General features: G+C 43.0%; 2 protein-coding genes across 3 annotated transcripts; both read left to right on the top strand.

Annotated features, from left to right (window-relative positions):
- Positions 1 to 1,665: 1,665 nt before the first annotated feature.
- On the top strand, positions 1,666 to 12,223 carry apeh (acylaminoacyl-peptide hydrolase). 2 transcript variants are annotated; one of them, XM_024385150.2, is made up of 23 exons: positions 1,666 to 1,805; positions 2,630 to 2,759; positions 2,843 to 2,969; positions 3,048 to 3,135; positions 3,468 to 3,543; positions 4,783 to 4,874; positions 5,020 to 5,097; positions 5,197 to 5,334; positions 5,450 to 5,541; positions 5,645 to 5,685; positions 5,760 to 5,881; positions 5,993 to 6,053; positions 6,140 to 6,237; positions 6,338 to 6,389; positions 6,533 to 6,621; positions 6,805 to 6,943; positions 7,113 to 7,196; positions 7,392 to 7,472; positions 8,550 to 8,638; positions 10,005 to 10,195; positions 10,712 to 10,814; positions 10,973 to 11,079; positions 11,528 to 12,223. In XM_024385150.2, exons 1-23 carry the CDS (start codon positions 1,794 to 1,796, stop codon positions 11,631 to 11,633), a joined length of 2,196 nt encoding a protein of 731 aa, XP_024240918.1. In that variant the 5' UTR covers positions 1,666 to 1,793; the 3' UTR covers positions 11,634 to 12,223. The 2 variants fall into 2 exon arrangements, with proteins under 2 accessions (XP_024240918.1, XP_024240917.1); XM_024385149.2 differs by having other exon boundaries at positions 1,670 to 1,805; positions 2,519 to 2,759.
- Positions 12,224 to 17,912: 5,689 nt separating this feature from the next.
- tlr9 (toll-like receptor 9) lies at positions 17,913 to 24,729 on the top strand. Its single transcript, XM_024385148.2, has 4 exons — positions 17,913 to 18,142; positions 18,492 to 21,152; positions 21,370 to 21,729; positions 23,758 to 24,729. The coding sequence occupies exons 2-4, from the start codon at positions 18,495 to 18,497 to the stop codon at positions 23,962 to 23,964; spliced, it is 3,225 nt and encodes a 1,074-aa protein (XP_024240916.1). The 5' UTR covers positions 17,913 to 18,142; positions 18,492 to 18,494; the 3' UTR covers positions 23,965 to 24,729.
- Positions 24,730 to 26,243: the final 1,514 nt, after the last annotated feature.

Below are 26,243 nucleotides of genomic sequence, written 5' to 3'. Positions count from 1 at the left end.
AGCATGGACTTGTAGATGACCTGGAGCCAGTGGGTCTGGCGTCGAATATGTAACGAGGGCCAGCCGACCAGAGCATACAGGTCGCAGTGGTGGGTGGTATAAGGTGCTTTAGTGACAAAACGGATGGAACTGTCATAGACTGCATCCAGTTTGCTGAGTAGAGTGTTGGAAGCCATTTTGTAGATGACATCGCCGAAGTCGAGGATCGGAAGGATAGTCAGTTTTACTAGGGTAAGCTTGGCGGCGTGAGTGAAGGATTTATTTACACTTCTAAACCTGGTTTGAGCCCTGAATGCTGATTGGCTGAAAGCCGTGGTGGGCTAGTTTTCAGGGGTTTTGGGCGAGTTTTCATCCGTAATTTTGTAGAAACTGAACTTAACCTGGCAACCCTGGATAGGTGTGTTTCAATGGGCTTGTTTTAAGTGGTAAGGCTGAAGCAACCAACTGAAGACGAAAGTCGAGGATTCGGCATCTGCGATCGCTGAAAGAAGGACACTAATTTGTCGTCCAACAGCCAAGCTCAGATGGCAGTGTTTTAAAAAATATATGATGTCGAAATAAACATGTCTCCAACAACCATATCATATACTCACAAACTAAAATCATATATGTATGTATGTATAATCAGAGAGAGCGCCTCAAATATCAAAGTTGGTTCCGGTTGTAGTCATGTCTTTGGTCACATTCATGTGGGTCAAACAAAAACACAAAAGATTGGTTCACAATAGACACTCCCACATTATCTGTAACGCGCAGGATATGAACCTAAATCTCGCACGGGCGCAACCGACGTGACAAAGAGGAAATGCTCTCTTAGGCTGAGGGCAGACACTGATTTTGAAGTTCGAAGGCGGGCTACCTTATCACGGGATCGTGACCGACTCATGTCCGCTACAGCTGCAGGATGAAGATGATGAAGAGCCACTGCAGAAACTTGTAGTCAAAACTTCATGATCTTTGATCACATGATTTTTGTAAAGTTCAAGCTGTCGTTATGTAGGCGGAAGAACGAAAATCTGTATCCCCAAAATGCAGTGGTATAAAGTACTTAAGTAAAACTACTTTAAAGTACTATTTCATTCGGTTTATTTTTTTATTATTATTTTTTTTTGGGGGGGGGATCTGTACTTTACTATTTATGTTTTAAGCAACTTTTACTTCACTACATTTCTAAAGAAAATAACGTACTTTTTACTCGCTACATTTTACCTGACACACAAAGGTATTTTTTGAATGCTTAGCAGGACAGGAAAATTGTCCGTTTCACACACTTATTAACAAGAGAATGTCCCTGGTCATCCCTACTGCCTCTGAACTTGCAGACTTACTAAACACATGCATCTTTTATAAATTATGTCTGAGTGTTGGAGAGTGCCCCTGGCTATCTGTAAATGTTAAAAACAAGAAAAAGGTGCCATCTGTTTTGCTTAATATAAGGAATTTGAAATGATTTACACTTTTACTTTTGATACTTAATATTTCGAACCAAATACTTTTAGACTTTTACTCAAGTAGTATTTTACTGGGTTACTTTTACTTCAGTGACTTTTTATTAAGGTATCTATACTTTTACTCAAGAATGACAATTGGGTACTTTTTCCACAACTGCCAAAATGCAACACACTGAAACGCGGTGACCGACTTGACAAAAGTGATCCGCTCCCATCCAACGCAGTCATTGTCAAATGATCCCAATTTACAGGAAAACCCAGGACATGGCAACCCTGGTGTACCCTGCCTAACAACAGAGAAAACGAGACCACACGCAGAGCTGTTGATCAGTCAGAGCCGCGATGGAGTCCCAGGTAACTTTTAAATAGCTATCAGTGTGTTAAATTACAGTTTATTTCAATTTAATGGGAGCTTTTACACAAAGCTAGCTACTTGCTTGTCCAACTTCCCATGATGTACTACCTTGCTAACCTGGCTACTTGCTTGTCCAACTTCCCATTATGTACGAACGTTAGTTAGTTAGCTAGCTAATTTAAGTAGCTACCCTATGTTCGCTATCTTTCTTTCCAGCTAGTGTAGTGCATTTGAAATGCTAACTATTTATTTTCCAGCTAGTGTAGGCAGAGATACGGGCTATAATGTCTGCGGTGTAGCATTAGGCAGTCATCGGTTTAGCTATCTGGTAGCTTTCTTATGGAGACGCGCAGAAAGCACTTCCTGGTCAGTCAAGTAAGCAACTCTAGTTATGTTGAATGTAGCGTGCTCAACTAAACAAACAATCATTTAAAACTATAATAATATTCGTTTTCACTAGGGAGTGATAGGAGGCTGTTATTTTTTTTTTTAAGTATTAGCTAGCCAGCCAACTGTATAGCTACTGAACTTACTAGCCAGTAACCTACAAGAGTCATATTCCTGAGCTAGATAACCTTGGATCTTGTTTTGTCACAAAGCCTGTCAGTGTTAATAATGATTTCATTGTTGCTTATGTAGTGAGACAGAGGAATTGCATGCTACACTGACTATTGCAATTAGTAAACAAGCCAGTCTACCTCTATTGTCTCAGTCCAGGGTCAAGAGAGACAATCAGTAAAAGATGACCTCATCAATGCGGGTTGTGAGACATTGTTTATCCCTGACTCGATGTGCAAGTTCCTCATCTGTTGTGTGTGGAAAGGTAATGACTAATCCGGAAGACATCTCCAAACTCTACCGGGAGTTGAGCCTGTTTCCCTCCTTGACCCGAGCTGACGTAGGGCCAGTCATAACATCGCAGTATGGAGGAAAATACAGCAACATCTACACAGGTGTGTCTGTCCGTCGGTCTGTCTGTGTCTCCCTGTTCGTCGGTCTATGTGGCTTTTCATGCCTTTTATTCCGTGTCCCCTAGAATGGAGTCAGCGGGATCTGGAGAGGAACGAGAATGTCAAGTTCTGTCGGCAGTACATTGTGTTTCACGACGACAAGTCTGTGGTCTACTCTGGACCCTCAGGGAACTGCACAGAGATCAAGGGAGAGTATGTGGACATTTGACAGTTTGACACATGAGTGTGTTCTCTGTGTGTGTAGTTGATTTAGCGTTTTCTCTGTGTCAGGTTGCTGAGTAAAGACTCTCCATCAGGAGACATGAAAGCGGTGGTGAGAGAGAGCATCATCAAAGGAGAGGACAAACAGTTTCTGGAGGTGAGGGTCTCTATCTGTCTCTCTATCTGTCTCTCTATCTGTCTCTCTCTGTCTCTCTGTCTGTCTCCTATCTATCTCTCCCTCTCTCCTATCTGTCTCGCTCTTCCTCTCTGTCTCCTATCTCTCTCTATCTATCTGTCTCTCTCTTTCTCTCTCTGTCTCTCTCTGTCTCTCTCTGTCTCTCTCTCCATCTGTCTGCACAACTGACCTTGGATAAGTGCCTATGTTGGGGCAACCCCCCTGCATCTATATCCTAAACCTCTTTCACTCATTTTGATTGACAGCTGACCCTCTTTTCCCTTTGACCCCTCCTCCATTCGGTGACCCCTCAGATCTGGAGTAAGAACATCAAAGTGAAGAGCATCAACCTGACAGCCCTGAAGAAACATGGCAAGGTCTATGAAGACGGTGAGACACCAATGTAATGTCTCTGTATATGAGAGAAGTTCTTCTGTTACTGGCACACAATAAACTGTTGTTTTCCCTGAAGACCTGAACAGACTGCACCATTTGTGCCGTCTTATGCCAGGATTTGGCCGCCCCAGACAAAATGTACACACCTTGGGGAAAATCGCTGAATCAAAATAATACCACAGCAACTGTTATTCTTAGGAAGCTGATTTGATTTGGAGTTCGGACAGATAACGTTTGTGTGAATTATTTCTAAGATGCATACTTTGCTTTTCTGGACTCTCTTCACTCGCCCATAAGCATAGAGGGAGGCATGCCCTACTGGTGCTGGCACATGCTCCGGTCAAATCCACCGCTGCAGTTAACGTAGCCTACATCAGCCTACGTAGCCTACATCAGCCTACATCAGTCTACGTAGTCTACATCAGCCTACGTAGCCTACATCAGCCTACGTAGCCTACATCAGCCTACGTAGCCTACATCAGCCTACATCAGCCTACGTAGTCTACATCAGCCTACGTAGTCTACATCAGCCTACGTAGTCTACATCAGCCTACGTATTCTACATCAGCCTACGTATTCTACATCAGCCTACGTAGCCTACATCAGCCTACGTAGTCTACATCAGCCTACATCAGCCTACGTAGCCTACATCAGCCTACGTAGCCTACATCAGCCTACATCAGCCTACGTAGCCTACATCAGCCTACGTAGTCTACATCAGCCTACGTAGTCTACATCAGCCTACGTAGCCTACATCAGCCTACGTAGCCTACATCAGCCTACGTAGCCTACATCAGCCTACGTATTCTACATCAGCCTACGTAGCCTACATCAGCCTACGTAGTCTACATCAGCCTACGTAGTCTACATCAGCCTACGTAGTCTACATCAGCCTACGTAGTCTACATCAGCCTACGTAGCCTACATCAGCCTACGTAGCCTACATCAGCCTACGTAGCCTACATCAGCCTACGTAGCCTACATCAGCCTACGTAGTCTACATCAGCCTACGTAGCCTTGCAAGCCAATCACAGAATGTGATGAGGGAATTGAAGCAAATCGTACAATATGGCATGATTGATGGCAATATATTAATTTGGTAACATCGCACAGTGTGACATGTAATAGTCATAAAATACTGAATCTGACGTACAGCGTGGGAAGGACTTAACACCAAAGTATATCAGGCACATTCTTTGGTTGACCCACCTGTTCATTTATATCTGTTCCCAGACCAGTTTGGCTGCCTGGTGTGGTCCCACTCTGAAACTCACTTGCTGTATGTGGCTGAGAGAAAGAGACTCAAGGCAGAGTCCTTCTTCCAGGTCTGGCCTTCAAAACACACACTTAAAGTTTAAATATGAGCACAATGCACTCTCACAATGCAGTGCTAATGAACTTCACTGCAAAATGTGTTAGCGATTTCCTCACTTGGTCTATTAGCTAACCCCTTCCATCTCTACTATACAGTCAGTGTCTCCTGAGTCCTGTTCTCTTGCTGATGAAGAGGAGGGGGTGAAAATGGGCAAGGAGGAGGAGACTACAAAGGTAAGGAGGATCCAATGATAAACACTTCCATTGACTGACCCCCTGCTTTTAACTAAAATGTCTTGGTTCACCATACTGTTTGCTCCTCCCGTCCTGCAGGGGGAGCAGTTTGTGTTTTACGAGGACTGGGGGGAGACCTTGGTCAGTAAGAGTTCACCTGTGCTGTGTGTGTTGGACATCGAGGGTAGCAACGTCTCTGTGCTAGAGGGAGTCCCAGATAACATCTCGCCAGGCCAGGTCAGTACTCTCTGTGTGTGTGTGTGTGTGTGTGTGTGTGTGTGTTGCTGGGTGACATTTCTGTGTGTTGCAATGTATATATGTGCTGTACCAGTGTTATAACTTGTGTCCCCAGGCGTTTTGGGCTCCGAGTGACACAGGCGTGGTGTTCGTGGGCTGGTGGCATGAGCCCTTCAGACTGGGCCTCAAATACTCACCCAACCGCAGGTGAGCACTGTGATTGGTCAGATCAGAGTGGTGGTTATAAGTAGCAGCTCTTAAATCCAGTAAAGGCCTCTCACTCTCTCCCTCCCTGTGTTTTCTAATTCAGGTCCTCCTTGTTCTATGTTGACCTGACTGGGGGACAGTGTGGTAAGTGTATTTCACTCTGAGCTATACATGAGCATAGTGTTTTCTAGAAGTCTGTTTGTGTTTCTCTCTCTCAGAGCAGCTTTCATCAGGCTCCAGTGCTGTGTGTTCCCCCAAGCTCAGCCCAGACCAGTGCAGGATTATCTACCTGGAGTGTGCTGTCTACGGACCTCACCAGCAGTGTAGCAGGCTTTGCATGGTGAGTGAGTGAGCAAGAAAGACGAAAACATATCCAACTGCTCCCAATTAGAGAAATGATTGGAATACTGTTGGAATATAGCTCATGTGTTGAGTTGTCTGTGTGTTACAGTATGACTGGTACACCAAGAGGACCTCTGTGGTGGTGGACGTGGTAAAGAGACCCAGGGAGGGTAAGGAAACCTTTCTTTTTTTGTTAATATAATTACAGGTACTTAGCGAGTGTATTCTGTTTATCCTAACTGTTTGTGTGTTCAAGATGGCTTTGCTGGGATCTACAGCTCGTCTCTGTCTCCTCTGTGCTGGTCAGCTGACAGCCAGCGCATCCTGGTCTCCTGTCCACAGGGCAGCCGCAAGGTAACCTCCCCTAGACACTTATCAGAGATAATTAGCAGAATGAATTATGCCATATGTCTGGCCGCAATCGAATCATATTGACATGTTTTGTCTCCTGTAGGATCTGCTGTTGGTGGAAACGACCACAGGGAGCGTCACCTCTCTGACATCAAGTGAGTGGGGTCACACAGTCCCCTGCCCCCTAGTCAGTCCACTGACAAATACAGTCTCTGAGTTGTAAAGCTCTAGGGCTGTTGTTGCTGTTCTAACATTCTGACTGATGTCCTAACGTTGTTGTGGTTGTGTTCCCCTGTAGAGTCTCCAGGGGGCAGCTGGTCATTGCTGACCATCGAGAGAAACCTGATGGTGGTCAGCTGGTCTTCCCCTAACTGCCCCCCCAGCCTGGTAATGTAGACACACCCACACATATACATACTCCATAAACGTTATGTTTTACTTGACAATGCTTTGCAGTAAAATAGACACATTATTGAAATGTCTCGCTTTGGATGAGTCGTTTATAGTAACGTCTGCTTAATGCCCATTGTCTATTGTTTCGTTATTAATGACCTAATTTTCTGTGGCTAGAGGGTGGGCTTCCTGCCACTGGGTGGTTCTCGTGAGGAGGTGGACTGGGTCGTGCTGGAGGACTCTCAGACCCAGCCAGATATCGATTGGCAGATCCTCAACTTCACCCCGCCCCCAGAGCAGGACAACAGCCAATACCGTAAGAACATCCACTCTGACAGTTGGACTTTTTCTCTCTAGCATGTCAATTATCAGTAAATCCTCTCCTATGTGTCTGAATCCACAAGCATTTCGCTACACCTGCAATAACATCTAAATGTGTGTATGTGACAAATCAAATTAGATGTAATATTATCCTTGTTATGTAGCTGGTCTGGACTTTGACGCCCTCCTGCTGAAACCAAAGGATGTGAAGGAGGGAGTGAAACTGCCACTCATAGTCACCCCACATGGTAAGTTACACACCTTATAGTGTGTGTGCCCCTGCTTGGTTGTGGGGAGTAGGGTGAAGTTGCTCATAGATGCTGATCTTGGATCAGTTTGGAATTTCCCCCTCTAACGGTTATGGTTGGGGGAAGGGAAGCTGATCCTAGATCTGTACCTAGGGGAAACTTCACCCTGGAGCTTGTTGTGTTTGTCTCTCTCAGGTGGTCCTCACTCTGTGATTGTAGCAGACTGGCTGCTCTCTTCCTCAGTGCTGTGCAGGATGGGCTTTGCTATCCTACTGGGTGAGTAGAGCTACGGTTTATTATGTCTCTATCTGCATAACAGATTGAAAATCTGGACGTGGAAACAATGTGGTGACGTTGAATCATTGTGGGAAACTGATTGGCTTTGCAAAAAGTCATCAATGTGAAGGAATTTCCTGTTTTTGTCTCGTTTTTTTTTTGTTGAACCAATGAGTTGGTCATTTTTTTTGTTTTTATCAATTGGAATTCACGTTAGTAGACAACTCAATCAAATGTAAATCAAAAGTAGATGTGGAACTGGTGTCTGTGCCCAGTGGGATTGGTTAGGGGTTAGGGGAGAGATCACCAAGCCATTGGCCGGTTATTAAAGTTGGGTCCGCACTCAATGTCTTTTTTTGTTTGTTTATTTGTTAGAGTTTTGTACTGCATCAGGGTGGTATACACAGACGTTCTGATTGACAGCCTTTTCCCCCACACATTGTCTACACCGAGCCAGTGTGTTGAATCCAGGAAACTAGCTACAGGAGCAGGTAGTCAGTGTTGCTGCCAGGGATCACAGGCGTAGCTTATTATGGTGTTTTAACATGGACATGGTAACAGTGTTTCCATTGCAGTCGTCACGCTACGCCATGGCCAAATCATGGCCGCCACACCAAAAACATATGAAACGTGAAAACATATTTCTGCCGAGGTGCACGTTGAAGATGCTACAACAGTCCACATTTACTTTTCCTCTGCAAGCAAAACAAGTAATGAATCAAATAAATCTGACAACCCCATAGAATAGTTTATCTATTTACCTAGTCTGCTTGTTGTGTGTTCTGTGAGAGGAATATTCCTCTTGAGGCAGATTCAAGTTATAAGAGCCATAGGGAGGGAATTTTTACAGCGATGGCATCGTTAAGCATGTTACCGCGCTGCAATCTGAGTGTGTAGGGGAGAGTGGGGCTGAAGGTCAAATGCCATCCTACCCCAAAATCATTTTCTGGGAGTGTCTTACAAATAGCTCCATTCAAACAAACAAAAAAACATTTATGTTTGAGCAAGATTAGTGACAACAGGAGAAGCTGTTGGGGGGGTTGAAATGTTCACTTGTACCTCACTGTGTCCTTTCAGTGAACTACCGTGGCTCTATAGGCTACGGCCAGGACAGTATCCTCTCTCTACCTGGTAATGTGGGCACTCAAGACGTCAAGGATGTTCAGGTACAGAAACATGAGTTACACCAGTCTTTTCAGACCACTGTGTGGCTTAATAGTCTATAGAAGTGATAAACCGATATTACATTTCTGGCCGACACAGTAAAGAGTGAATGCCAACAAATCGCTTGTTCACAGCCTGTGTCTGCAGTTTTGTTGATCGTTTCAGTGCCATGACAGAGGGCATCACGTCTGCTGCAGACACAGTTGATGAGCTTATTTCTCCAGTCAGTTGTTCAAATGGAGCCAGGAGTGTGTTCATGTTTCCAAGTTTCAGACATGTTCTCAAATGCCATTGAAATGGCAGCAGCGGTATGAGAACCAGCACATTCTTGGGCAATACGGCTTTCCTCAGTACGAAATCCTCGTCGACCCACTGTGCTGTCAGACTCAGCATGCTCATGGGGTTGACATCGCTGGTCCAAATGTCAGTCGTGAAGCTAATAGCAGTGACGCTATTACTGTGTAACTCCGGTAGGGCAACATCTGGGAAAAATGGCGCACTTGGTAGTGTGTACTGGTGCTCGACTAGTCGGCGAGAACGCCAACATCACCCAAGACAGAGATCGGTTGATTGTCAAGGGCAATGAATTCCATTTCAAATGACTGCTGGACTTGTTGGCTGCTCTGCACAGCAGACATTGTGGGCTAGGTTAGGAATGCTGTGTTGCACGTGTAGCACAACATTTTACGTGGCGTTATTACGTCATCTAGCTACGTTATACAGGTATGCACGTCATCTACCTACGTTATACAGGTACGCACGTAATCTACCTACGTTATACAGGTACGCACGTCATCTACCTACGTTATACAGGTACGCACGTCATCTACCTACGTTTATATAGGTATGCACGTCATCTACCTACGTTATACAGGTATGCACGTCATCTACCTACGTTATATAGGTATACACGTCATCTACCTACGTTATATAGGTATACACATCATCTACCTACGTTATACAGATACGCACGTCATCTACCTACGTTATACAGGTATACACGTCATCTACCTACGTTATACAGGTATACACGTCATCTACCTACGTTATACAGGTATACACGTCAGCTTTGACATCGGTTTTTCACATCGGCGTTAAACTAGACATCGGCTGATACCGATGTTGGCGGTTTTAGCTAATATCGACCGATTCCACTAAGTTCACCGATATATTGTGCATTCCTGGTCTATAGTATTCAGCCCTAGAATCAGTCTGTCTGACTGACGTTTCATTTTCACAGTATTTTTGTAGTCTCTGTCATCTCCCTTCTCAGACCACTCTGCTTCCTCCTGCGTACTTTCTCTCACTTCTCCCTCACCCTTCCTCTACCCTCCCTCTCTTTCATCATGCTGTTGTTTCTGGCTCTAGTTTGCAGTGGAGAGTGTTCTGAGGGGCGGGGCGTTTGACGAGCAGAAGGTTGCGGTTGCCGGGGGTTCCCACGGCGGATTCGTGGCCTGTCATCTAATTGGCCAGTACCCAGAGTTCTACAAGGCCTGCGTGGCTCGGAACCCCGTCATCAACCTGGCCTCCATGATCGGGAGCACCGACATCCCAGACTGGTACAGTCACACTTTCTCACTACCATGCCCACACAAACATCCACTAACTCATAGGGACGATACCAGTATCACACTATATTTTCCATGGCAAAAAAACCCTTTAAAAACCTGCTGTATGTAAAATATTGTGTGCTATAGCTTGGAAACTAAATACATGTGACTCTGGATGACAGCATGTTTCCAACATTAGGGATGTTTTCCTAAAGAAGTTCGGTCCGTTTTGTTTCAGTGCCAGGACATCATCCCAGCCCTACTTAGTTATTACCACATAGGCTTGACATACATGACATTTACTTTCAGGTTGGTGGATACAGAGAGAGACATACGCACTTCAGTCTTAGGGGGTTGTGTAGGTTTGCCGGGATGTGTCGTCTGTCTGTGTCTCTCTAGGGAGAGGAAGCAGCCAGTAATTCAAACCACCAGAAGGGAAACTAGATATGATAGAATCCATACGATTAGTTTTTGGTTCTCTTTTCTCTATAAGGTGTGGTTATCCAACATGTAGGTGTGTTTCAGGTGTATGGTGGAGGCTGGCTATAACTACAGTACAGATTGCCTGCCTGACCCTGCAGTCTGGGAGCAGATGTTAAACAAGTCTCCTATCAAACATGTCAAACAGGTGTGTGTGTTATCCAGCGGACTGTGTGTTTCACATTCTGTTTGTTTACTGATCCAATGCAGGTGAAAAAAGCTTTGCTGTCTCTCTACCATTGTTTTTCTGTGCCTTGTGTCTGTGTGTTGACTGTAACAATGTATGTGACTGTTGTCACCATTCAGGTGAAGACTCCTGTGTTGCTGACTCTGGGAGAGGATGATAAGCGTGTGCCCCCTAAGCAGGGGATTGAGTACTACAGAGCCTTGAAGGCACTACAAGTCCCAGTGCGGTAAGTAGACTGCCCTTGTTCTGTTGGCTGCTGGGTAATGTAGTATTTAGTGGTGTGGTGGTCACATATCAGAATAAAGACAGTGAAGTACTTTGTATGCGATAAGTAAAGGTAATCAACAGCTAACCAGTTAATGGGGTTGCTTGCCAAAGACAGATTTTTCTCTTCCTATTTGTAAAAAAAAAAAAAAAGATACTGTGTTCTACTGAGACTCAGTGATTTGACGTTGCCACGAGCAGTGGGATGAACCACAGATGAATGCTATGCAAGATAATGCACTCAGTATTACACAGTATCTTTGCATGTGTATGTGTGAGCTTCAATCTCCTATAAATGTGATAGCTGCAGCACCGACACAGAGCCTCGCGCTTCCCGATGTTGTTGTTTACTTCATGCATTGCATTGCTGACTCTATTTTCTTAACTCCGCCTGGGTGCCTTTCTTTCAGGTTGCTATGGTACCCCGGGAACAACCACTCCCTGTCCAAGGTGGACGCGGAGTCTGATGGCTTCATGAACATCGCTCTCTGGATGACCCAGCACCTGTCTCTGTGACGATACCATTAGCGATAGCATGCTAACAACAGGATGGTAATCTGTATAATAACGGCGTGAGGGTCAGGCCAAAGCGTTGAGGGTACTGTAGGCTACCTGCACTAAGTCATCTGTGATTAGATCATCTGCATCAGTTTATAGCTTTGGAATTACACCTTCTGAATGATGGCAAGTTCTTGTCCTATATCAAATATGAAACTGTTGAAACACATTGATTTTGCCTGTAATTTAGCAACACTAATCCTTATTTTCAATGTTTCTCCATGAAACGGTTTCACCTATGATTTAACAAGGGCTATGGTACTGCCGTTCAAAAATGATCGATTACCTTTTTATTTAGAGAGATACTAAACAGCCGTATAGTCTCATCATCTAAGTTGTGATCATAATATGAAGAGAATGAAAGTACTTGAGCTAAACATTATGGACCAAGTAACGGTAACACCTGGTGAAAGGTCTCCACTACACATTCTACTCATTACCTTCATTCTGATGGTGCTTTCCAGGGTTGCAGATGCTTTATATTGATTGTAACAACCAGGGATCTTTCTCTCATGATTCTATCAATAAAACATGTTTTGGCTATAAAACATCTCTTTCTTTTTTTTATACAGTTCAAGTTGGAAGTTTACAGTTTTTTACAATTTACAATTTCTGATTTTTAATCCTAGTAAAAATTCCCTGTTTTAGGTCAGTTAGGATCACCACTTTATTTTAAGAATGTGAAATGTCAGAATAATAGTAGAGAGAATGATTTATATCAGCTTGCATTTCTTTCATCACATTCCCAGTGGGTCAGAAGTTTACATTCACTCAATTAGTATTTGGTAGCCTTGCCTTTAAATTGTTTCACTTGGGTCAAACGTTTTGGGTAGCCTTCCACAAGCTTCCCACAATAAGTTGGGTGAATTTTGCTCCATTCCTCTTGACAAAGCTGGTGTAACTGAGTCAGGTTTGTAGGCCTCCTTGCTCGCGCAAGCATTTTCAGTTCTGCCCACAAATTTTCTATGAGATTGAGGTCATGGCTTTGTGATGGCCACTCCAATACCTTGACGTTGTTGGCCTTAAGCCATTTTGTCACAACTTTGGAAGTATGCTTGAGGTCATTGTCCATTGGGAAGACCCATTTGCACTCAAGCTTTAACTGATGTCTTGAGATGTTGCTTCAATATATCCACATAATTTCCCTACCTCATGATGCCATCTATTTTGTGAAGTGCACCAGTCCCTCTTGCAGAAAAGCACCCCCGCAACATGATGCTCCCACCTCTGCTTCACAGTTGGGATGAGGTTTTTCGGCTTGCAAGCCTCCCCCTTTTTCCTCCAAACATAACGATGGTCATTATGGCCAAACTGTTCTATTTTGGTTTCATCAGACCAGAGGACATTTCTCCAAAAAGTACGCTCTTTGTCCCCATGTGCAGTTGCAAACCGTAGTCTGGCCTTTTTATGATGGTTTTGGAGCAGTGGCTTCTTTGCTGAGTGGCCTTTCAGGTTATGTCGATATAGGACTCGTTTTACTGTGGATATAGATACTTTTGCACCTGTTTCCTCCAGCATCTTCACAAGGTGCTTTGTTGTTGTTCTGGGATTGATTTGCACTTTTCGCACCAAAGTAAGTTCATCTCTAGGAGACAGAGCGTGACTCCTTCCTGAGCGGTATGACGGCTGTGCGGTCCCATGGTGTTTATACTTGCGTACTATTGTTTGTACAGATGAACGTGGTACCTTCAGGCATTTGGAAATTACTCCCAAGGATGAAACGACTTGTGGAGGTCTTAACATTTTTTTTTTTTAGGTCTTGGCTGATATCTTTTGATTTTCCCATGATGTCAAGCAAAGAGGCACTGAGTTTGAAGGTAGGCCTTGAAATACTTCTACAGGTACACCTCCAATTGACTCAAATCAGAAGCTTCTAAAGCCATGTCATCATTTTCTGGAATTTTCCAAGCTGTTAAAAGGCAGTCAACTTAGTGTATGTAAACTTCTGACACACTGGAATTGTGAATCAGTGAAATAATTTGTCTGTAAGCAATTGTTGGAAAAACCAACTTGCCAAAACTATAGTCTATTAATAAGAAATTTGTGGAGTGGTTGAAAAATGAGTTTTAATGACTCCAACCTAAGTGTATGTAAACTTCCCACTTCAACTGTATATGTTGAATATGTCCCTCATTGCCACTTTTCCTTCCATCACTTTGCACTATGATACTGGGTGAACATGGAAAGATGAGGTATTGTCAGTGGTATATATTGAACACAGGGTGGTAGATAGCCTAGCGGTTACAGCGTTGGGCCTTTAGCTGAAAGGTACCTGAGCCGACAAAGTGAAAAATCTGTCTGTGCCCTTGAGCAAGGTACTTAACCTTAATTTGCTCCAAGGTTCAAATCACAGGGAAAAAAAATCTGGGCCCGGAAAGGTTTTGGGGAAATTATCGAATCTGAAAAGTCATGGAAGTTAATTAAATTTCTGTTAATGGAATGTATAGGCACAGTTTACTATTTTATCAATCAAATAAAAATCCACATATCAGCCAGGATCGGAAAACACGTCTGTTTGTGTGCATCACCTGCATATGTGCGAGATGAGTGGGCCGTTTGTTGCTCAAGGAGAGAAAGACAGTTGGACATTGCAGCAGAAGGTAGAGTGTATTTACGGTCTCGTTCTAAAATAGTTTTTTCCCCTCATCAACCTACACACAATACCCCATAATGACAAAGCAAAAAAAGTTTTTTTAATCAATTTTAGCAAATGTATTACAAAAACTGATATTACATTTACATAAATATTCAGACCCTTTACTCAATACTTTGTTGAAGTGCCTTTGGCAGCGATTACAGCCTTAAGACTTCTTGGGTATGATGCTACAAGCTTGGCACACCTGTAGTTGGGGAGTTTCTCCCATTCTTCTCTGCAGATCCTATCAAGCTCTGTCACGTTGGATGGGGAGTGTCGCTGCACAGCTATTTTCTGGTCTCTCCAGAGATGTTTGATCAGGTTCAAGTCCGGGCTCTGGCTAGGCCACTGAAGGGCATTCAGAGACTTGTCCCAAAGCCACTCTTGCGTTGTCTTGGCTGTGTGCTTAGGCTTGTTGTCCTGTTGGAAGGTGAACCTTTGTCCCAGTCTGAGGTCCTGAGAGCTCTGGAGCAGGTTTTCATCAAGGATCTCTCTGTACATTTCTCCTTTCATCTTTCCCCACGATCCTGACTAGTCTCCCAGTCCCTGCCGCTGAAATACATCCCCACAGCATGATGCTGCCACCACCACGCTTCACCATAGGGTTGGTGCCAGGTTTCCTCCAGATGTGACGCTTGGCATTCAGGCCAAAGAGTTGAATCTTGGTTTCATCACACCAGAGAATCTTGTTTCTCATGGTGTTAGAGTCTTTAGGTGCCTTTTGGCAAACTCCAATCGGGCTGTCATGGGCCTTTTACTGAGGAGTGGCTTCCGTCTGGCCACTCTACCATATTGATTGGTGGAGTTTTGCAGAAATGGTTATCCTTCTGAAAGGTTCTCCCATCTCCACAGAGGAACTCTGGAGCTCTGTCAGAGTAACCATCGGGTTCTTGGTCACCTCCCTCAGTTTGGCAGGGCGAAGAGTCTTGGTGATTCCAATCTTCTTCCATTTAAGAATGATGGCGGCCACTGTGTTCTTGGTGACCTTCAATCCTGCAGGCATTTTTTGGTACCCTTCCCCAGATCTGTGCTTCGACACAATCCTGTCTTGGAGCTCTACGGACAATTTCTTCAACCTCATTGCTTGGTTTTTGATCTGACATGCACTGTCCCTTGTGGGACCTTATATAGACAGGTGTGTGCCTTTCCAAATCATGCCCAATCAATTGAATTTACCACAGGTGGACTCCAGCCAAGTTGTAGAAACATCTCAAGAATTATCAATGGAAACAGGATGCACCTGAGCTCAATTTCGAGTCTCATAGCAAAGGGTCTGAATACTTATGTAAATAAGGTATTTCTGTTTTGTTTTTTTCTAAAAACTTTTCGCTTTGTCATTATAGGGTATTGTGTGTTGATTGATGAGAGGAATTTTTTTTTTTTTTACTTAATTTTAGAATAAGGCTAGCGTAACAAAATGTGGAAAAAGTCCAGGGGTCTGAATACTACATGAATAAAAGTAAGAACATATTTAGTTTTAAATATACTTAAGTATCAAAAGTAAATGTAATTGCTGAAATACACTTAAGTAATAAAAAGTAAAACTAAAAGGATGAATCATTTCAAATTCCTTATATTAACCAAACCAGACAGCCCCATTTTTATTTTTTTATTTACGGATAGCCAGCGGCACACTCCAACACCCAGACTTCATTTACAAACTAAACATTTGTTTTTAGTGAATCCACCAGATCAAAGGCAGTGGAGATGACACGGGATGTTCTTTTGATAAGTGTGTGAATTTGACTATTTTCTGTTCTGCTAAGCATTGAAAATGTAACGGGTACTTTTGGATGTCAGGGAAAATGTCTGGAGTAAAAAGTACATTATTGTCTTTAGGAATGTAGTGAAGTAAAAGTTATCAAAATATAAATAGCAAAGTATAGATACTCCTTAAGTAGAACTTTAAAGTATTTTCACGTAAGTACTTTACACCACTGTAATTCGGTAACCAATTCAAAACATGTATTGTACACTGTAGTTAACTGTTATTAGCTGATGTACGAAGGGCTATATAAATACATTTGATTTGATTTATTAGCATGTATTAATGTTTTCGTCATGTCCCAAAAAACTTTCCACCAACACTCGCGAATATGGCTATACACAGTTGATTTCATTTTTGAATTAATCAGATTATTCATTTAAACTATAATTTTTTACAAAATGAACGATTCACTTAGCCATTTAATTCAGTTCAATCGGGATTAATCGAATTGGGTGAATCAAAATAATTTGTGAATCGCAAACAATCATTTTAGGAAAAATATTTATTTTCGATTATGTTGTTAAATTTGTTTGTAGACGCAGTACTTCCAGTTGATTTGGGCATCCAATGTATGGGACATTGCAAACTCAATAGATGCTAATCAGCAGTGGTGTAAAGTACTAAAGTCATTTTTCGGGGTATCTGTACTTTACTATTGACATTTGATACTTTTACTTCAATACATTCCTAATGAATATTATGTACTTTTCACTCCATACATTTTCCCTGACACTGAAAACTCCTCTTTACACTTTGAATGCTTAGCAGGACAGGAAAATGGTCCAATTCACTCACTTGTCAAGAGAGCGTCCCTGGTCATCCCGATTTGCCTCTGATCTGACAAACTCACTAAACACAAATGTTTCATGTGTAATTGATTTCTGAGTGTTGGAGTGTGCCCCTGGCTATCTGTAAAAAAAAAAAAAATGTAAAAAGAAAATAGTGTGTTATTTTTAATATATATATATATATATACATAATTATTTATGCTTATACTTTTGATACAAAAGTACATTTACTTTTAGTACATTTAATTACATTTACTTTTAACTTTTACTCAAGTAGTATTTTACTGGTTGACTCACTTTTACTTGAGTCATTTTCACTTTTTACTTGAGTCATTTTCACTTTTTACTTGAGTCATTTTCACTTTTACTTGAGTTATTTTCACTTTTTACTTGAGTCATTTTCACTTTTTACTTGAGTTATTTTCACTTTTTACTTGAGTCATTTTCACTTTTTACTTGAGTCATTTTCACTTTTTACTTGAGTCATTTTCACTTTTTACTTGAGTCATTTTCACTTTTTACTTGAGTCATTTTCACTTTTTACTTGAGTCATTTTCACTTTTTACTTGAGTCAAGGTATCTTTACTTTTACACATCTATGACAATTGAGTACATTTTCCACCACTGCTACTCACCCTGCTAAGTAAACACTTCTAAGGTAGCGAAGATAAATATGACTAAACTAGAAAAAGGTAATTTCCCAAAGAAAATGTGTAGGCTTGCTTCAGCTGAATAAAAGGATTCAGCCTACCATGACCATTGGATATTTTATGTATGGATCTTTCTTCTTTTTTAAAGGCATAAAACACATTTGGTTGTATTGTTGCAATGTTATACATAAAGGGTGGTCATGTTTTAAACCTGTAAAACAACTTTCACTGCAGCTATCTGGTGTATGTCACAAAATATTCATTATTATTTTTAATGTCATGTTTAAGTACCCATATATTTGATATCTGGTCATAGGATAGACAGGGGAGGTGACATGCCATTTCAGATTTTCATTATGTAAAAAGCCCTGTCAGTTGACAGACATCTGTCTGGGAAGGTTTCACTTCTTCATTTCTGAATTGTGTTACATAAGTCCTGGTACTTAACTACTGTCTTTTTACATCTGGTCTGTCATTCAAGGCTTTACTCTCTCCATGCTTTATTTGGAGGAAAGGTTGGCAGAAACTTGTTTTGGAATAAAGCATCAGTCTATTCCATTTGAAACAACATCACGTTTCATTATAATTGACCTCCAGTGGGTTATTGAGGCCCAAAACCTCCCACGGTGAGTGTAATTCTCAGTTCTAATATGCCAGTTGATATCTGTGCAAGGCCATGAAAACTTTACATTGAGGTGAATACTCATAATTTGAATACTATTATTAATGTACCAGGATTGACTGTTTTATACTGGTTGTCTCATGATTGTACTGTATTTGCAGTTGTGTGGTCATTTGCATACCCACAGTTAGCATTTGAAACCCATTTTGACAAGGCGTGGACCTGTTTTTAACATTGCCCATAGCTGGGACTTGCTTGGATCAACTTTCGTTGTATGTACTTCTGTGCAGTTATAATTTGACTTTTAAATCAGATATATTTTGTGGTACGAATGTTTATTTCTCTCTGTCCAGGTCATGCAGGGATATGGAGTTCTCCTCTGCTTATGTCTACTACCACCAGCTGTTAGGACGACCAATCCCAAGTTCTTCCCTTGCGACAGCAACGCAGACTCCAGTGTGGTGAACTGCTCTCGGAGGGCGCTCACCCGCATCCCAGTGATCTGCTCAGCCTCTGTCCTTTCACTTGACCTGAGTTATACCGGGATTCAGCAGGTAGGGAAGGATGCATTCTCTGGGGTTCCAAACCTCCAGAAACTGAGCATGACAAGGAACTGTCTCCCTAGTCATATGAGGGCCCTGGGGTCTCCCTCATGCCATGTTGAGATCCACAAGGATGCCTTCATGTGTCTTAAGAACCTCAGCACCCTCCTACTGGAAGGAAACAGCCTCACTTCTCCCCTCCCCAGACTACCTGACAGCCTGGAAGTCCTTAATCTGGAGTCTAACCACCTTTACAACATAACCCAGCCCCTCGGCACACCAAACCTCAAGCAGCTGCTACTCACCATGAACTGCTACTATGGTAACCCCTGCAACCAGTCCTTCCACATTGACGAGGCAGTCTTCAGGGAGCTTACCCAGCTGCAAAACCTTACCCTGGGTTTTAACAATGTAACATCCATCCCTCCGGGAATGCCTCCCTCTCTGAAGAGTCTGGATCTGAATGAGAATAAAATTTCTGTGTTGGATGAGTGGGCGTTTGCCAATCTGACCCAGCTCTGTAAACTCAACCTGGGTTGGAACTGCCAGCGCTGTGACCATGCTGCTCAGCCCTGCTTCCCCTGCTTCAACAACACCCCACTTGACATCAACCCACATGCGTTTTACGCCCAGAACAACTCTCTCAAATTCCTCAGCCTGAGGGGAAACTCCCTCCGCAACATCCCAGAGGGCCTCTTCAGTCCCCTGGTACACCTAGAGGGATTGGACCTATCTGACAACCTACTGGCCATTGCCATACGCACCGGTACCTTCTTCATAGAGCTGAAGAGGCTCACTTGGATCAGCCTCATCTACAACTATGAGCCGATGACAACCTTCAAGGAGCTGGTGCTGTCTCCCAACGTGACCCAGATGTCTGGCCTGAAAACACTTCTCCTCAGTGGGAACTTCTTCCATATGGTCTCAGAGGAAAGTGTGGCGGTTCTGGCCAAGTTCCGTTGGCTGGAGGTTCTGGAGCTGCGGATGAACTTCATCAGTTCCTGTAATCTAAGTGCCCTGGCCCAGCTACCAGCCCTGGTGAGGGTCGACCTTTCCCAGAACATGCTGGAATTTCTCCCATCCTTCTCTACTCAGTCCAACGTGTGTAAGTCCTTTAAGAGCTTTCAGAACCAGAACCGGTATGCCACAGTGGAACTTCAGAACCCACCCATGTTGCTCAGTGACAGGAAGGCTGTCCCAGATGCGCCCTGGCATCATCCAGGTCCAGTAGTCACTGCAGCCGAGCCAGGGCCAAACACGTTGGCGATACTGGAGGATGAGTGCACTCAAAACCCAACTATATTTTCCTTCAAAAATAATCTCTGCAATGGTGCCATGTCTTTTGACCTTTCCCAAAACAACATCCTCACCCTCAATAGCAGTTTGTTCCTAGGTATGGAGAAGGCAGTCTGTTTGGACCTCTCTTACAACTACATGAGCCAGAGCTTAAACGGCAAACAGTTTCTCCACCTGGACAACCTGGCGTACCTTAGCATGGCCCACAACAGGATAGATCTGTACTATGGAGATGCCTTCAAGGAGCTCAGTGCCACTCTGAAGACTTTGGACCTCAGCAACAATGAGTTTCACTTCCTAATGAGAGGCATGGGCCATCGCTTTGAGTTCATCAAGAACCTCCCCAACCTGGAGGCGTTAAGTCTGTCTGACAACAGCATTGGGATGCGGATAGATCATACACTGTACAGTGACTCCCTCAGGTACCTGTATTTCTCCGGGAACAACCTGGACATCATGTGGGACACTAGAAGCAATGACTACATCACCTTCTTCCAGAACCTGACCAACCTTATCTACCTAGATATCTCCAGGAACCAGCTGAGGTCTCTTTCACCAGCAGCCTTCTGTAACCTGCCTGTCAGCCTCAAGGTGCTCCGGGTCAGCAACAACAAACTGAACTATTTCCCCTGGGAGAACATCACAGCACTCGGCCAACTATGCCACCTTAACCTTAGTGTTAATTATCTGTCTGAACTTCCCGACAAAGTCATACATTTTCAGGCAAACTTGACCCTTCTGGACCTTAGTCACAACCAGATCAGCTTTCTCCCCGAAGACTTTTTCAGCCAAGCATTGGCATTGCGTTTTCTCTACCTCAACCACAACAAACTCAAGCTGTTGGATCGGCAGTCCCTCCCTGCCCCACTGAGGAACGGCAGTGCCCTCCAGTTGCTCACTCTGCATGCCAACCCCTTTGACTGCTCCTGCGACACTTCCTGGTTTGCAGACTTCCTGCGTGCCAGCCAGGTGGAGATCCTCCTTCTTACCACTGGCGTACACTGTGGTTTCCCCGAGTCGCAGCAAGGGGCTAGTGTTTTGTCTATGGACCCCCGCTCCTGCCAGGAAATTTATGGCAGCCTGGCCTTCCTCTCTATTACCTTCCTGACTCTGGTGTTCACTGCCTTACCCCTACTCAGGCACCTCTACGGCTGGGATGTCTGGTATTGCTTCCAGGTACTTCTACAAATCAATGTTGTGTTGTAGTCCCTCCCTGGTAGTTAATTGATCAAGTAATGTCATTGATTTACCAGATAGTTCACTAATATGATTTCCCAGTGCACGATCAGTCCCTGATTAGAAGACCTTAATTGAATGGCCCAGCTGTAAATCAATGTTGTGTTTATGTGTACATATGTTGAATATCTACATTACACTATTTTGTAACAAACAGGTGCTGTGGGCAGGACACAAGGGCTATTCCCAACTGCCTGGGGCAAACTTCCAGAGTCAGTATGATGCCTTTGTGGTCTTCGACACGGGCAACCACGCAGTGAGAGACTGGGTCTACAATGAGCTGCTGGTCCACCTGGAGAACGTGGGACGGAGGAGGTTCTGTCTCTGCCTGGAGGAGAGAGATTGGGTTCCAGGTCTGTCCTGCATCGAGAATCTTCACAGTGCTGTCTATAGCAGCATGAAGACCGTGTTTGTGCTGACGAGTGGGGCAAGCGGCGGGGGAGGAAGAGTTAGCATAGTAAATGGGGTGACTCGCCAGGCCTTCTACATGGTGCAGCAGAGGCTGCTGGATGAAAAGGTCAGACTTGCAATGCGTTTGTGTGTCATTCGGAGCTCCAGTGTTTAATTGCTAAATTGTAATTACTTCGCGACTACGGCCTATTTCTTGCCCTACCTCCCTAATCTTACCTCATTTGCACACACTGTATGTATAGATTTTTTTCTATTGTGTAATTGACTGTAAGTTTGTTTATTCCATGTGTAACTGTGTTGTTGTTTGTGTCGCACTGCTTTGCTTTATCTTGGCCAGGTCATAAATGAGAACTTGTTCTCTACTGGCCTACCTGGTTAAATAAAGGTGAAGTTAAAAAAACAGTTGAAGTCAGAAGTTTACATACACTTAGGTTGGAGTCATTAAAACTTGTTTTTCAACCACTCCACAAATTTCTTGTTAGCAAACTATGGTTTTGGCATGTCGGTTAGGACATCTACTTTGTGTGTGACACAAGTCATTTTTCCAACAATTGTTTACAGACAGATTATTTCACTTATAATTCACTGTATCACAATTCTAGTGAGTCAGAGGTTTACATACACTAAGTTGACTTTGCTTTTAAACAGCTTGGAAGATTCCAGAAATTGATATCATAGCTTTAGAAGCTTCTGATAGGCTAATTGACATAGTTTGAATCAATTAGAGGTGTACCTGTGGATGTATTTCAAGGCCTACCTTCAAATTCAGTGCTTATTTGCTTGACATCATGGGAAAATCAAAAGAAATCAGCCAAGACCTCAGAAAAAAATTGTAGACCTCCACAAGTCTGGTTCATCCTTGGGAGCAATTTCCAAACGCCTGAAGGTACCACATTCATCTGTACAAACAATAGTACGCAAGTATAAACACCATGGGACGACGCAGCCGTCATACTGCTCAGGAAGGAGACGCGTTCTGTCTCCTAGAGATGAACGTACTTTGGTGCCAAGAGTGCAAATCAATCACAGAACAACAGCAAAGGACCATGTGAAGATTCTGGAGGAAACCGGTACAAAAGTATCTATACCCACAGTAAAATGAGTCCTATATCGACATAACCTGAAAGGCCACTCAGCAAGGAAGAAGCCACTGCTCCAAAACCGCCATAAAAAAGCCAGACTATGGTTTTCATCTTTAAATGGGGACAAAGATGGTACTTTTTGGAGAAATGTCCTCTGGTCTGATGTAACAGAAATAGAACTGTTTGGCCATAATTACCATCGTTATGTTTGGAGGAAAAAGGTGGAGGCTTGCAAGCCGAAGAACACCATCCCAACCTTGAAGCACGGGGTGGCAGCATCATGTTGTGGGGGTGCTTTGCTGCAGGAGGGACTGGTGCAATTCACAAAATAGATGGCATCATGAGGTAGGGAAATTATGTGGATATATTTAAGCAACATCTCAAGACATCAATCAGGAAGTTTAAGCTTGGTCGCAAATGTGTCTTCCAAATGGACAATCACCCCAAGCATACTTCCAAAGTTGTGGCAAAATGGCTTAAGGACAACAAAGTCAAGGTATTGGAGTGGCCATCACAAAGCCCTGACCTCAATCCTATAGAAAATGTGTGGGAAAACCTGAAAAATAATTTTCGAGCAAGGAGGTCTACAAACCTGACTCAGTTACACCAGCTCTGTCAGGAGGAATGGGCCAAAATTCACCCAACTTATTGTGGGAAGCTTGTGGAAGGCTACTTGAAACATTTGACCCAAGTTAAACAATTTATAGGCAGTGCTACCAAATACTAATTGAGTGTATGTAAACTTCTGACCCACTGGGAATGTGATGAAATAAATAAATCCTTCTCTCTACTATTCTGACATTTTCACATTCTTAAAATAAACTGATGATCCTAACTGACCTAAGACAGGGAATTTTTACTTGGATTAAATGTCAGGAATTTTGAAAAACTGAGTTGAAATGTATTTAGCTAAGGTGTATTTAAACTTCCGACTTCAACTGTACGTAGGCTACATTCAAGTAATATCTTCATAATGAAGCAACCAACAACAACAGGCAACATCCCTACCACTCACTCAGTCCGTACTGTCTAATCTGTTACTTTATGTGCAGGTGGACGTGGCGGTGTTGGTTCTGCTGGACGAGGTGTTTCCCAAGCTGAAGTACCTGCAGCTGAGGAAGAGGCTCTGCAGGAAGTCTGTTCTGTCCTGGCCCAGGAACCCTCAGGCCCAGCCACTGTTCTGGAACCACATGAAGACAGCGCTGGCCTCCGACAACATCCGCTCCTACGACAGCAACGTCAACGAGAGCTTCATATAGGTGGGTCTAGCCACAAACCGAGTGCCTTTTATGTCGTTGTGACATTGTCTGTAAATGTTGATAGAATACTCAATGAAAGAGTTGGATAACATACAATACATCTATAACTACACTAAACCATGTTAGAAATTCCAATACTAGTGTGTTTTCATTCAAATAAACGTGTTTTCTCTGAAAATCCCCATTTTGGCATGTACCATGTTATGTTTCTGGGACTTCTATCAATATTTTCACCCCAAAATGTGCCCAAGTTTTTACCATCATTGTAAAGGTAATGTGTTGCTGTGGTAGTCATTTCGGAAGATTATCTTTTATTTCATGTGATTGGAGATTCATTTACATTTGTCCCTCGTGTTTAAGGTCAACCCTGTTACGTGAACTGAACTCTCATTTTAATATGGTGAAACTATTCCTTTAAGAAAAAATTGTTTTAACAAGAAACATTGAACATTTAATAGTTCTTAATTTTGTGTCCATCATAACACATCAACCCTGTTACCCATAAATAGATAAGCTAGAAATGTTTTAACAAGTTTAGAAAAATGTCACTCTATTCTTGGAATGACCCAGGTATACTAATAATGGAGTGGTTTTACAGTATAGCACATTTCAAGTGCTATACACTGTCAAGGGGAGGGGAATTCACTCCCAACATTTTCTGGTTTGAATACTATTTTTTTTCTTTGTGGCTATCAGATGGTATTATAAAATCAAGGTGGATATGTGAATTGTTAAAAAAAAAAAAAAAATTCTACAGTGCATTTACATAGTAAGTTTGATCCTTCAAAGATAGTTGCTTATTTTGGGTTGGTTTAACTTGTTGTTGCAGTTTGAATAACATTTTCAGAAATAAATACATGCATTTAGTTACGTGTTCATTTTGATCAGTATTTAACCGATTTCAACACAGGACACACATATTACGGAGAGGGAACAAAGTCATCATTGTGTATTAAAACTCATTCCATGCAGATGTTTACCACCATATCAAGAGCAATGTCGTCATCCAGCCCACACTACAACTTCCACTAAATGTAAATTCCTCCTCATCACTCTGTTCTTCACTTCCATTTAAACGGGAACTGAGATTGATGGTTCCTTTCTATTGTTGTCAACAGGTGAATAAAGTGTTCTTTTTTTGCCACAAGACTCTCTGTTTCTGAAGGAAGTTAGAATAGGAAACTCCCAAATGACAGCACAGCTGCTTCCTGTTAGCAGCATCCCACTCTACATACCACTACTGGCTTGCCTCTGAAGCTAAGCAGAGTTGATCCTGGTCGGTCCATTGATGGGAGAAGAGGTGCTGCTGGAAGTGGTGTTGGAGGGCCAGTAGGGGGCACTCTTCCCTCTGGTCTAGGGAGATCCCAATGCCCCAGAGCAGTGAAGGGGACATTGCCCTGTGTACGGTGACGTCTTTCGGACAGGACATTAAAAGGGTGTCCTGACTCTCCGTGGTCATTTAAAAATCCCATGGCACTTATTGTAAGAGTAGGGGTGTAAACCCCGGTGTCATGGCTAAATTCCCAATCTGGTCCCATTCGGTCGTTGCCACTTAATCATTCCTAATTGGCATATATCACTCTCCACCTAATAGCTGATGTGTGGCAAGTTGCTGTGCATCACCCAGGTGGGTGACAGACATTGGTGGGGGATGAGGTGAGTTTAGCCCTCACCTTGTGAAGTGCTTTGAGTACCACAGTTGGTAGAAAGCTATATAAATCCAGTTAATTATTAAATCGTGGCAGTCTCAGACCAAAGTATGTAGGAAACGACAGAGCTGCGGAATTATTTAGTGTGAGTCATCAGGCTAGTAGTTTACTACAAAAACATATAAATTATAGTTTGTGCTGATGATGCCCTATGCTGATGTCATAGTGGGATAGTCTGACTGAGGCTGGTGGGAGGAGCTATAGGATGACAGGCTCATTGTAATGGCTGGTTTGAAATGAATGGAATGGTATCAAACATGGAAACCACATGATTTCCATTCCAGCCATTACAATGAGCCTGTCGTCCTATAGCTTCTCCCACCAGCCACCACTGTCCACTACACTGGTAAACGTGATATAGGGGAATGATCATTTTTGTTCAGGAAGTCTGGCTTTAACCACCCCAAGACAGACAGGCAGACAGATGGAGACACACACACTGTCTAGTGATCTGTCTTCAGTCTGATTTCAGTCTTGTCTCTTGTGTGATTTGTGTTGTAAAGTTAATGACAGCATGCCTGTGGTATACCCTGTGTGTGTACAATATTATTATTATTAAATATAAGGGGG

The sequence above is a fragment of the Oncorhynchus tshawytscha genome, linkage group LG22 (assembly GCF_018296145.1).
Source record: "Oncorhynchus tshawytscha isolate Ot180627B linkage group LG22, Otsh_v2.0, whole genome shotgun sequence".
NCBI lineage: Eukaryota > Metazoa > Chordata > Actinopteri > Salmoniformes > Salmonidae > Oncorhynchus > Oncorhynchus tshawytscha.
This window is presented reverse-complemented; position numbering and strand designations above follow the sequence as displayed.